The following is a 13,854-nucleotide window of genomic DNA, read 5'->3' as shown; positions in this document are numbered from 1 at the left end:
TCTCCTTCCTTTTTCACTCCTCCTCCCCCTGTTTTTATCCTCCTCTCTCTCTCTCACTCTCTGTCTATTCAGTCTCATTTCATCCTCTCATCTCTCTTTCTTTCATCATTCTTGATTTTCATATCAACCTCTTCCCTCTTTTCTCTCTCTTCATCTTTCTTCTTTTCCATCTTTATCTTTTGCTTCCTTTCTGTTCTCCCTCTTTTTCTCCTCCCTCCTCATCTTTCTGTCTTTTCTTTTATTTACTCGTTCTTCCTCTCCTTTTTTCCGGTATCTCTCACATTTACTTTTTTCCAGCTGTTCTTTTCCTTTCTTTATCTCTACTTATTATTTTCTCTCTTTCTTTCTCTTTTTTCTTTTCTTTTATCCTTCTTCCGCTTCATTCTCTCCCTCTCTCCCACCCTCTTGTCTCTCTCTCTCCATCCCTTTCTTTCCCTCCCTCCCTCTTCCTCTCTCCCTCTTGTCTCCCTCTCCTCACTCTCTCTTTTTCTCTCTCCTCTTTCCCTCCCTTTTCCTCTCCCTCTCTTCCTCCATACTTCTCTCCCTCTGATGTGTCTCTCTCTTTCCCTCCCTCCATTCCTCCCTCTCCCTCCTTCTCTCCCTCCCTCTGTTGTCTCTCTCTCTTCCCCTTTTCTCTTTCTCTCTCTTGTTTCTCTCTCCCTCCCTCCCTTCCTCCCTCCCTCCCTCCCTCTCCCTCCCTCTAGTCATTCTCTCTCTTCAAGGACATTATATTATAAAGGATGAATTTGCATATTAATTCATTTCTTTCAATTTTTTCAGATTAGACGTTGTCAACACGTATCAGAGCTGATCAAACCGCCGCCGCCGCGTAGCGTCCACCAGAGACCTGAGTGTGTGTGTGTGTGTGTGTGTGTGTGTGTGTGTGTGTGCGTGCGCGTGCGTGTGTGTGCGTGCGTGTGTGTGTGTTTAGCAGAGTTGTAAAGGAAGTAAAACATCCAACCTCACAATGTTTACAACACAAAAACACACACCAGTACTCTGCTGAGCATGTGTATATATATATATATATTTATATATATATATATATTTGTGATTCTTTTTCTCCTCAATTCAGAACTTTATCCTCAGAGAATATCAGAGTTTTTTTCTTGTAAATTTATGATTTTATAATCTACCAAATGTTTGAGTTTCTTCTCGTAAATTTGACAGAATAATCACAGAGATTATGAGTTTTTTTTTCTTGTAAATATATACTTAATAATCTAGTGAATTTGTGAGTTTTTTCTTGTAGATTTTCCACTTTAATCTCAGAATATATCAGAGTTCTTTTCTCGTAAAATCATGACTTTATAATCTATCAGATATGTGACTTTTTTCTCGTAAATCTACGCCTTTATAATCTCGCAAATGTTTCAGTTTTCTTTCGTAAATTTCGGACTTTAATCTCAGAAAATATCAGAGTTTTTTTCTCGTAAATCTATGACTATAATTTAGCAAATTTGTGATTTTTTTTCTTGTAAATTTGACATTATAATCTCAGAGATTTTCTGAGTTTTTTCTCGTAAATTTATACTTTATAATCTAGAAAATCTATGATTTTTTTTCTTTTATATTTACTACTTATATTTATTATTTTAATCTGGGAAATTCTGAGTTTTTTCTCGGAATATTACCCCCCTGCCCCGGCTCCGTAATTATTATTTCTACCTACCATGGCCCTTAATATGCTTTTGTACGTATACGCCTAAATTAATTTACCAAATATGTTTTTGGGGAAATGTAATTGCTGCCTGGATTATGTTCAGTGGTAACGTTGTTGTTATTGTGTATAAAGTGTAAATTCCCCTTCACATTAAGGGTTGGTGGGAGTGTGTGACGTCAATGAGTGTCCTCAGAAGTACAGTAATACAGCCCGATGGCGGTCCAGTGTGTGTCTGTGTGTTTATGATGAGACGTTTCCCAGCTGTCTCTCCTCCCATCACTCCTTCTGATGGATGGACAAGTTATGAATATGCAGTTGATTTCTGACAAATGGAGCATCTCACCTTCAGGAAACCGCCTCTGCTTCACGACTGGACGCTGCTCGCCGGGCAGGGCGGGAGGGGAGGTTGAAAAATGTACTTCCTGTGTGGTATTTAGTGTTGTGAAGGATGAGAGCGTCACCGTCGGGTTGAAGGAATAATCTCAGAGACTCTGTTTTGACTTTATTTTGGTGATAATCTCTCATTTAAAGGCTTTTATTTTGACAGTCATGACCTAAGAAGATTACAGCTTTCGTTTTCTCCTTAACACACCTCTTAATTTGTCTTGTTTTCCTCTCGTCTCGGCTCCTGACGTGTTTTGACATTTCGCCGTCTGATTGCCGTGAGCCGCTCTGAGGTGATTGGCAGTTTGACAGCGGCTGTGATTGGCCGACGGGTCCCGCTGACAGAGCCAATGTATTTATTTGTTTTATTAAAATCACTCCGTGTAGGCCTTGATGTGGAATTTATATGATGTCAAAAAGTGTTGAAACCTCCACGTCGGCAGCTTTATGTGTTTATTAATTTGTCAGGAGGAGAATCATGTGTATTTGACTTTCTGTGTGTGTTTGTGTTTCCTCAGTGGAGTCCAGCAGTCCCGTTCTTCTGTCTCCTGATAACACTCTGGAACGATCCTTCTTCATCAGGATGAAGTCGACGCTCACAAAGAGAGGAGTGCACATCAAGTCCTCGGGATATAAGGTGACATTACGATCCATTTTACAACCTGTAGTTATCAACTACATCCCCATTTCTGCATCTTATTTCCTGTCATACTGTACCTGGAAGATCAAACTGTGGTGACTGAGTCAGGTCACGCTGCTCTTTACTGACCCTGATGTGTTTATTGATGAACTCTAGTGTCACAAAGAGCTCATCAAACTCTCGCCATCGTTCTAAGTCACATACCGAACCCAAACAACACGTCAGGAGTTAAAGCGCCCTCTAACATCAGAAACAACAAATCAACTATTTAAAAAGGACTTTAGCTCCTTAAAACTTCATTTCGACCCCGTCATTCACAGTTTATCACCTTAACAGCGTTGACTGAATTCTGCACATCATGTCCTTTTACTGCAATTATACAACTTCTGTGTGTAAGAAACACTTTTTCTGAGCTAAAACCAGATAGAAGATTATTTTTAAAATGAACACAAAGTGTTCAATAGTTCAAAAAACATGACGAACTTAGGAGATGAACTTAGGAGATGACGTCAGGACGTAGGCAACCACAACGGGATGTAGGCGACGAAACCGGAATGTAGGCGATGACGACGAGATGTAGGCGATGACCGAACGTAGGCAACGAAGACCGTATGTAGGCGACAACGGCGGAATGTAGGCGATGACGAAAGGATGTAGACGACGACCGAACGTAGGCAACGAAGACCGTATGTAGGCGACAACGGCGGAATGTAGGCGATGACGGTGGGACATAGGCGACGACCGAACGTAGGCAACGAAGAGCGATGTAGGTGACGACAGCAGAATGCAAGCGATGACGACGGGACGTAGGTGATGACAATGGGACGTAGGCAATGACGACCGTATGTAGGCGACGACGGCAGAATGTAGGCGATGACGGTGGGACATAGGTGATGACAATTGGACGTAGGAGATGACAATGAGACGTAGGCAACCACGACCGTATGTAGGGGACGACGGCAGAATGTAGGCGACGACGACGGGACGTAAGCAGCACTGACAGGACTTAGCCATTGACGACAGGACATAGGCGACAACGACGGGACATAGGCAGCACCGATGGGGCTTATGCAACAGGACGTAGGTGGCGACAGGACGTAGGTGGCGACAGTGGGACATAGACAGCACCGATAGGGTTTAGGTGACGACGACAGGACGTAGGCGACAGCAACCTTTTCTTATTGGTTCGGACCTTGAGGTGTTAAAAGGCCCTGAAACAACTGTAGAAACAGCTGCTGTTGAAACAGAGAGATGTTGTGTTTCTGTTACATGTTTGTGTTCACTGAGCTGTGAGTCACCGTAGGGATGTAAATAAATATGTAGCCGCAGTGTGACCACACACACACACACACACGTATGTTGGTCAGATCATATAATCCCGTGTTCTCAGAGTGTGAAGGAAGAGTCAGCAGAAGAATATATTATCAGCTGCTGGCTTATCGTCTCACGATCTGTCATCAAATGAAGTGATCCATATGGAAATCTATAATCCTACCGTAGACAGATGGGTACAGTGTGTGTGTGTGTGTGCGCGTGTGTGTGTGTGTGTGTGTGTTACTAAAATCAATAACAATGTAAAAAAAAAGAATCCTAATTATAGTATATACATTCAATATAAAAACGGTCAAAAATATTATAAAGTAAAAACACAATTTCTTGTGCGTTGATTTTGTAACTAAAATATTGAAATCATTGTTTGGACAAAATAGACTTGGAGAGTTGTTTTAGTGGCGTTAAGGTCTCGACTTTCAGAAACAATATGGAAAAAAACACAGCATTATATGACGTTTTTAAAGGCAGCGTTTTAACACACAGCTCAGTGAGTGTGTGTCCTCCATATACAGTCCTATAGGTGTGTGTGTGACCGTCGCAGATTGAGAGGTGGGATTAAAGAGGATTCTCTGGGTGAGTGCGTGCGTGCGTGCGTGCGTGCGTGCGTGCGTGCGTGCGTGCGTGCGTGCGTGCGTGCGTGGTCTCCGGTTTATCCTGGACTAATACTCTTGATTTTCTTCAAGGATGACAGCGGAGAGCAGCGGAACGTCTTCAAACTGCTGAAACTTTATTATCAAAGACAAAACGTCAGAGTTTAGACAGAAAAAAAAAAGATTCATTCCTTAATTGAATGTGAAACTAATTCACCAAATTAACAGTTTTAAAGCTAGACCTAAGATCCTGGTATCATATGAAACTATAAAACCTGATGAATCCATCGGTACCAACCATGTCAGACTAGCTTGTCGTGAAGGAGGTTAAATAACGCTCCAAATGTACACTAAATTTTGACGAGGAAAAACTGTCATGTTCATTTTCAAAGGGGTCCCTTGACCTCTGACCTCCAGATCAGTGAATTTAAATATGTTCTATGGGTACCCACGAGTCTCCCCTTTACAGACATGCCCACTTTATGATAATCACAATGTTCATGATTGGAGCATATTGTTTTATGCTAAATGCAGTACCTGTGAGGGTTTCTGGATCAATATCTGTCATTGTTTTGTGTTATTAATTGATTTACAATAATAAATATATACATACATTTACATAAAGCAGCATATTTGTCCACTCCCATGTTGATAAGAGGATTAAATACTTGACTAATCTCCCTTTAAGGTTCATTTAGAACAGATAAAAACAGGAAGTGCTTTTATTTTGTTGTTTAAGCAAAATAAAAGCATCGTCAATCAATGAAGATCGGTGTTTAATTCTTATAGAGACTCGCGTGTGTGTGTGTGTGTGTGTGTGTGTGTGTGTGTGTGTGTGTGTTTGTGTGTGTCGTATACCATGTTCCACCTGGCAGACTCAGATCACATGCAAATCACAGCGGAGGCAGAGACGCACATAAATATTCATCCACACGCATGAATATATTACTACACACATTTGCACTCAGCAACACACACACGCACACACACACACACACACACACACACAACACAGCGTTACAGTTAGTAGTTTTAAAGCTGTTGTGTTGCAGCAGAGACCTGCAGGAAGAAGAAGCTTCCTCCTCCTCCTCCTCCTCTGTTAACTCGCAGCTCACTCTGCTTGTTAACAGTTGTAGTCGTCGCTGCAGACGTCCTGCTGGAAGCTTGGAGACATCTCCGTTTATATACTTTTAATATGTACCAGAAAATATGAGAGAAACGTAAATCAATTCTTTAGCGTTAATGAATGAATCTGCAGTTTCATTCAAGTAGAATGTTTTATATTTTCTTTTCTGTCCTTAAATATCCGCTCATAGCAACTAAAGCATGAGGAATGTTTTAAATTACAATATTTAATCACAAATAATCGCATGATTGTCCGTCATTAGAGAGAATTTACAAGCATTGCACTTCATTTTATTGCACAAACCTCGAGGAAATTTACAGATAGGTCACATTAAACATAAAGGAAACACAAAATAACGACAAGAAAAGGTATAAAAAATAAAATCAGTTGTTTAAATATAAAATTTTAAAAAGCTCCTCCGTATAAAGTTCCCTGAAGGACAGCTCTGATTCATTTACTTATTTAATTTTACATTATTATTATTATTATTATTATTATTATTAATAATAATAATTAGTTTTTTTTATATATTATCACTCTTTTATTTTATCTTTTCCTTACCACTATTATTATTGTTATTATTATTATTATTATTATTATTATTATTTATCTGTTTTTTATATTTTTACACTTTTATCTTTCCCTCATTAGTTTTATTATAATTATTATTTATATATTATTACTCTTTATTTTTATCTTTTACCTTATAATTATTATTATTATTTAGATATTATTACTCTTTAATTTGAGCTTTTCCTTACTATTATTATTTTTATTATAATTATTATGAATATTATTATTATTATTTTTATTTATGTAGCTATTGAACTTAGTTATCAACATTATTACAATCACCATTTATCTACGTATTTATTTATTTATCTCTCCTCCTTCTCCAACACACAAACATCTTAAAACTAAAACAGTTGAAGGACAAAGATCATAGCCGTTGTGAGGAGTTGTGCCCGTATCCTTCTTGAATACTTCGTTACTACAAGTTCAATTAGGCTCCCAAAGCATCCTGGGTAAAATGGGTGGATCATAAATACATGCTGTACATTTGGACCATTCAAACGGTCGTGTGGTTTCTCTTCCTGCTGATACTTATCTACCCCCTTCCCCTCACCCCCCCTCTGTCTGTGTTTTTGTATCGCGGTCAGGTGATACACGTCACGGGGCGTCTGCGCATCCGGATGGCGTTGACGCACAGCCGCTCGGTGCCCAATCAGATCATGGGGATGGTGGTGGTGGCCCACGCCCTCCCGCCGCCAACCATCAACGAGGTCCGCATCGACTGTCAAATGTTCGTCACCCGAGTCAACATGGACCTCAAGATCATCTACTGCGAGAACAGGTACGGAAGGCCAAAGTGGTCGAGAAAGGCACGAGTTAAAACTAAAGTCTGCTGCTTTTAGGCACAGTTTTGTTTTGTATATTTATTTTTTTTTTCCTGAAGTTTTTACGTGTTTTAAGAGCAGTTTCTTGCTTTTTACGTGATCTTGACATATATATATATATATATATATATATATATATATATATATATATATAAATGTAAAATTAGACATTTCTGTCACAAAGCGTTGTTTGTAGTTTTTATAGGATTATATACGAACCAGAGTTTGATTAAACTTTACGGATCTCTGTGACTAAAACCTGACGGCAAATAGCAACAGGATTCAGCAAAGAAACAACAGAAAATAGAATATTATAACGGGATAAAAATGCCAGTTATCACTATAATAGTATTCATCTGCTGTTGAAGATCATGCGATGTGATCGAAAGCTCCAGTCGAGAGGAATCTTGATTGTTTTGTCAACAACGAACCTCAACTTTTAATCCACCGTGCACGAGACGTTTCTTACAAGTGTTTATAAAAAATAAAAACGTCAACAACAACTGGACAAACTCCATCTGCAGATGAAGACCATGTGAAGTGGTCGAAAGCTCCACACACTACAGCTACTAAATGAACCTAGCGGTGATGGTTTTGTTTCTGAGCTTCAGATTTACTGATTTACGGGTTTTTATGTCATGAACTTACTTAAGTACAAATTTGAGGTACTTTACTTGAGTATCTTTCCTGTTAGTAACCATGGTGACGTGTTAGTAACCATGGTGACGTGTTTAGTGGAGGCAGAATAATTCTCTGAACACGTTAGTTAAGCTAGCAAGTATTGTTGGCTTGTTTTTTTTTTTGTTTCTCTCAACATGTGCCGTCACTCTCTCTCCAGGATCACCAGTGGTAGTTGAGGAAGTTAACGTGAACCAACGGGACCAGATTAGCCGACCCCCGACGCCGTTAGCCTCCAGTCTTTCCTTTGTTTAGCCTCCAGCTAACACCAAAAAGTGTCTATATACAGTGTCAAACATAAAACTCCATTTTACCGTTTCTGTTCAAGGAAGGAAAAGCAAGTTGTTATTCACGAGGACGTGTGACCCGATCCTCCTGGTTTAACAGTGGAATGTGTCTCTGATGGATCTCGCTCCGTCCTCCGTCCAGATAAAGCAGATAGGCATCAGGATCTCGCTCAGGAGTTAACCGGCCGACCGGAGCGGGGGGGGAGATTCATATCAGACCAAAAAAAAAAAAAAGCCTTCATGTTTTATTATAAAAAGAGAGGAGGAAAAAATGATAGTAGACAGATTGCTTTTTTTTTTGTGGGAGGAAGAGGAGACACAATGCGAGGCAGATGATGATATTCAATGCGGAGCGACAGAAAAGCATCTCGGCGGCGGCGGCAGCGGCGAACAGACAAGCGTCGCTCCCATTACGGCCCCATTTTGAGGATGAGTTTCTAAGAGAATGAGAAAATGGGAGGTTTTTTTTTCTAAAGAACAGAGTGTGCTGTTATCTGCCTGCCAGACATTAGTCTCCCCCCCCCCCCACCACCACCACCTCCACCTCCATCAGAATGATACGGGGGAATTGTTCCCTCTATCCTGTGGCGAATTTGTTCAAATTAAACCTTTTAAAGCTGATTTGTGTTACCTGTACAATAGACAGACGGGCTGCTCTCTCTGTTGTTGCTCTATTAGCTCTTCTTCTTCTTCTTTCTCTTCTTCTTCTTCTTCTTCCGTGAATCACTCTTTTTAATCGCTGAGATATCAGAACTGTAGAGACGAATCTGTCCCGGGGTGACAAGTTCAATATCTCAGAGCTTCACAACATTTCCGTTCAGGTAAGTGAGCTGCAGATGTGGACACAGGAGCTCGTCCAGGACAAAGAAACAGGACGTATCAGCCTGCAGATATTCATAAAGTCGTGGTGGTCAGCCGTGTTTCCTTCATCGGCCAGCTCCCTCCAGAACTATCGTGCACTTGTGCCGGAGTAAACACGTAAACGAACACTGTAAAAGATTTTGGAGAAGACGTTTAGAACGGTATTTAGCCTCCTTCTTTCCTCCGGAAGCCTGATGAAACATGCTAACATTTTAGAAAACAAATGCCACAACACAAAACACACAATGTTCTAATTATAATGTACACATTTTATATTCTTTATACACTTGTCCTTGTGCATTAATGTAGCTTACTTGTGTTGCAGGATCAGCGACTACATGGACCTGGCGCCGGTGGACATCGTGGGGAAGAGATGCTACCAGTTCATTCATGCTGAGGACGTGGAGGGAATCAGACAGTGTCACCTGGACTGTGAGTACTAGTCATCACCTGACTACGTTACTCTGCACTGATTGGACAGTCAAGTCAACTTATTGATCATTGCTGGTACATTCAAACCGAGGTTGAATGACGTGCTTGTTCTGGAGCTTTGCGACTCCATCTCAGTTGCCATGGTAAATTGACAAAAAACAAAAACACAACAAAACTACTGGGTTAGGTTTAGTGAAACATCACGGTTCGGCTTAGAATAAGGATGTTTGTTAACGAAAACTGTGATGAAACGTGTTCGTCAACGACCTTTTTTTCCCATGAAGAGACGATGACGAGACGGCACCGACGTCATTAAACACCAACGGTGACAACATCAAATATGCAATATTGAAAAAAGACGAGACTAAAATGGAGTTTAAAAACATAAAAACTTTACCAAAACCTCTCTTTATTTTTGTCACCTTCCACCTTCTCTTATAGTTCTCTTACAGGCTTTCATGACACTTTACTTACTTACATAGTCCTTGTTGCGCCTGGTGGCACGTAGTGCAAGGACTAAGGATCTCCACTCATCTCTGTTGTTTGCTTTCTTCTCAACGCTGCTCCAGCTGCATCCTCTCGTCTTCATTTCTCCTTCGATGGTTCGTCTCCAGGTTGTTTTGGCCCTCCCTCTTATGCGTTTTCCCTCTGGTGTCCAACGCAATGCCACTTTTGTCATGTCATCAGATGGTTTCCTTAATACATGTCCTAGCCATCTCCATCTTCTTCTTATCAATATTGTTTCCAGTTCCAAGCACCCTGTCTGTCATTTGTAATCTTCCTATAGGCCAGAGTATCCTCATGATCTTTCTGAGGCGGGTGTTGTGAAAGCTGGAAAGCTTGTCTATATGTCTCTTTCAGTCATTCTCCAGCACTCAGCACCGTATAGAAGGACAGATAGAATACAGCTGTTGTATAACTTTAACTTGGTGTTTCTAGTTATGTGTGTTGACTTCCAGATGTTTCCAAGTCTTAGAAATGCTGTCCTTGCTTTTCCTAATCTGGCTTTCATGACACAGTGTCAGAGAATTTCTCACTCGCATCATTCACATGTTTGCATCGTGCCATTTGTATCGTCCGGCACAAATTTGCGTCTCTTCATCTCTTTGCGTTGACTCTGTATGTAATCGTGCCGTGCAGAAAGTTCGCTTGGCTCTTGGCTTGGTGTTCACCGTAAGAACAATACTGCAGCAGCAGCTGTGTTTCTAGATGTAACTTTGAAAGTTAAAGTCCACTTAAAGAATCTCTGCTCTCCTGTATCTTTGGAAAGTTTCCTCGCAGCAGCTCTACAGTCTTATTACCCTTGTCAGGAGGCATAATACACTCGGCCTCCCCGACACACACACACACACACACACACACACACACACACACACAGTGAGGCAGAGGTTTGGTGTCCCTGTTTAGTGGCTGTCTGGATGATTTGCGGCGTGCTGTTTGTTGCTGCAGTCAGATCTTTTACTGTGGCGGTATAAAAGCTGAGGAGGCGTTCGGAGGCTGCGCGGCGTTTCATGGCGTGTCGGAGGCAGTGAAGGCGTTTAGGCGGAACGCCAAATAATAACAACAAGCGCACAGCGAGGACAACAACACGCCTGATGGGATCAAATAGTGTCTGCTGCAGCTGATTACAGTCAGATACAGTCAGCACCATGGTCACTTCTCTCTGCTGCTTTAAGGTGTCGCTCCAGCCCGACTAGTGAGCTGCAAAACGTTACGTAGATATTCTTTATCTACACATAATGGGACCACTTGCAGCCAGAACCGTTTCTAAACCTTTCAAGGCCTTCAGGTGTTTCTGTCTGTTGCTTTTCTATTCACCTGGTTTGCAGGTTCAAATGAATAATCCATGAAAAGCTCTCTGATAGTCGCCACCGCAGGTTTGAAAAGTGGCTCTGAACTAACTCTAGCAACATATTCTCATATCAAGGTTTAAGTATCTTATGAAAGAATATTCCTAATTTTCCGTGCGTTCTCCTACGAATGTCCAGCATCAACTTCTGCTCCAGTCTTTTGAAAATAAATTTCAATCTTTACAGGAAACAACTTTCCGTGGTTAGGCTTATGGTCCGTGTCCACAGCTTCCGTGCTTTCCACGCCCCTCATTCATTGTCTATGTAAGCAGCCGCGCAATGCACTCTGGTAGCGTCGCGTCGCGATTCGAGAGACTAGGCGTCACGACGCCCGCTCCTCATTTGCATAAAGTTGAGGGCTCGTCTACTTTATGTAAATCACGGGCGTCCGACGTGACTCGCCGCCTCTCGAAACTCCCGAGGATCTTTTAAACTAAACGTTGTTGATCCAAGATAAAGACAGATTCAGCAACGGCATGGATTATTTCTCGCCTCAAATGTTTTCAGAAACACATTTCAGTGAACTAAACCTTTTTTTCCAGTGTGTTTTTTTAGTGTGTTTACCGCTGTGACCACCAGCAGCCTCGTCACGTCATGATGCTTTCTTTCATACGTCGCCTAATCTTTGCAGGTCTTAAGACCACGGTGGAAACGACATCAAGGACCTAAAATTACCAGGAAGTTCTTGGTGGAAATCCTGCTTAAGTGGTTTTGTTGACTAAACCTAAGCAAGTGTTTACTGCGACCGTAGAGGAGCGTCATAGTTTGACGCGCCGGGCTACCCAGTACGTTAAGAAAGTGACGCATCAAACATTGTCACTACTTTCAGTAAATGAATATCAGTTCTAAACGTTGCAGATCTCTGACTCTGCTGCTGTAACACCTGACAGAACTAAAAGATGTCACACACCTCAACCAGAGGAAAAAGAAAAGCATAAAGCTCCCTGAAACTTTTTCAATTACCTCCCCCCCAAAAGTTCCTGAGCTCCGAACATCCAGAGTGGCAATCAGGAAGTGACTCTACGGCAGCCCGGCGGGGTCAGACGGAGCACGGAGGGGGGTGGGGAGGTTAGGATGTGTAAAACACGACGAAGAAAAAAAGGAAGTGAAATAGGGAGGGAGATTATTCGCCTCCGTCTGCCGAGAGGACGGGAGGTCAGGGAGGCGAGCCCGGCAGCCGGCGGTTTAAATGACTGGGTTTTAGTGGAGCGTAGTCTAATACGGCACCTTCGGTCACCTCGGCTGCTCCTTTTATTCTTCCTCTTTCAAAATTAATTTCCTCTCTGAAAGGGGGGCTTTCAGAAATGGATGGCTACGGGGCGCCGGAGGTGTCTGTTTTTCCTCTCCTCGTCCTCGCCGTCAGATTGTTCTGAAATGGGCCGTTCTTCGGGGCGGTTTTAATTCTCCGGCTGCTGATTGTGTGGAAGCTGATTTCTAATGATTCCTAGCAGACGAGGTGAAGCTTTCTGCCTAACGGGAGGCTGACAAATCTGGTTTGTGTTTTGTCGGTGATGAGTTTTAGCTTCTGGTTTGGTTTGGGCTTCAAGAAAAAAAAGGTTGTTTGTCTTCAGCTCTGCTTTTGTGCCACGAATGTATGTTTACTTGACGGAGCTTCCAGTAGTGATGATGATGTCATGTTGTACAGGTATAACAAGACAACATCAGGGAGTCATCAGGCTGTTCTTTGTAATTTGCAGATGTGTAACTCCACGATAGAAGGTTGGAAACCAGCGACGGTGATCACATACTCATTGGTGCATAACGGTCCAGAATAAGGATGCACCGATACCACTTTCTCTCAGACCGAGTACAAGTACTTACATTTGGGTACTCTCCGATACCGAGTACCGATACGAGTACTTCTCTGAGCCAAAAGAGCCTCGTTAACAGCCAGCTGGAGGGTGTGAGCGACACACGGAAGGCTGGGGAGAGGCGGTGCGCCGCCACCGGCTCTAGGTCGGCTCGGAAAGGCTCGGGGTGAAGGTGGCTCGCGGCCCCAGCTTTACAGCGCTCCCCGCCCGGACCTCGCCACACCATGACGGGGCTCCCTGCTCCCGGTGCGACTGTCGACCGGGGCGGACTGTCCTCATTGCGCCCCAACCGCGTCGTGCCGCGGCCCACGTAAAAGGATGTCGGCAACCCACCCGACCCGTCTTGAAACACGGACCAAGGAGTCTAACGCACGCGCGAGTCAGAGGGTGCAAGCAAAACCCCGCGGCGCAATGAAAGTGAGGGTGATGTGGGATCCCGGCCCAGCGGGGTCGGGGTCGGGCGCGTCGGGGAGGTGGAGCGTGAGGACCCGAAAGATGGTGACGAGAGGTTAACATCACGCTGCTGTAAAGTTGTATCGGTGCCGTTTTGCGAGTACGAGTACATGAGCACAGTATCGGACCCGATACCCGATACTGGTATCGGTGCATCCCTAGTCCAGAAGCTAAGATTTGAAACAGCTTCCTGCTGGAAAAGTTCCCAAAAGTTTTCCAGAAAAGGATCCTGTGATTTATTGTCTGATTGCACACATCAGTCCCAGAAAGACTAACCCTGGTTCTTCATGTTGTTGTCCACCAGCTGCAGACTTTCAGGTGAGAAAAGTCTTTCTGTCTCTGCAGAGCGG

At 42.7% G+C, this 13,854-nt stretch overlaps 1 protein-coding gene across 8 annotated transcripts in view; it reads left to right on the top strand.

The window, feature by feature from the left end:
- Positions 1 to 13,854, top strand: part of npas3 (neuronal PAS domain protein 3) — a 324,742-nt gene that overhangs the window by 292,875 nt on the left and 18,013 nt on the right. For all 8 annotated transcript variants that reach the window (XM_074661224.1, XM_074661223.1, XM_074661226.1 and 5 more), the window contains 3 exons: positions 2,566 to 2,684; positions 6,896 to 7,089; positions 9,284 to 9,390. In XM_074661224.1, coding sequence (XP_074517325.1) covers positions 2,566 to 2,684; positions 6,896 to 7,089; positions 9,284 to 9,390 — 420 coding nt within the window. The remainder of the gene's footprint in view (positions 1 to 2,565; positions 2,685 to 6,895; positions 7,090 to 9,283; positions 9,391 to 13,854) is intronic.

This window comes from Sebastes fasciatus, chromosome 15, assembly GCF_043250625.1.
Source record: "Sebastes fasciatus isolate fSebFas1 chromosome 15, fSebFas1.pri, whole genome shotgun sequence".
NCBI lineage: Eukaryota > Metazoa > Chordata > Actinopteri > Perciformes > Sebastidae > Sebastes > Sebastes fasciatus.
The sequence above is the reverse complement of the archived record's forward strand: the minus strand, read 5'-3'. Positions and strand labels throughout refer to the sequence as shown.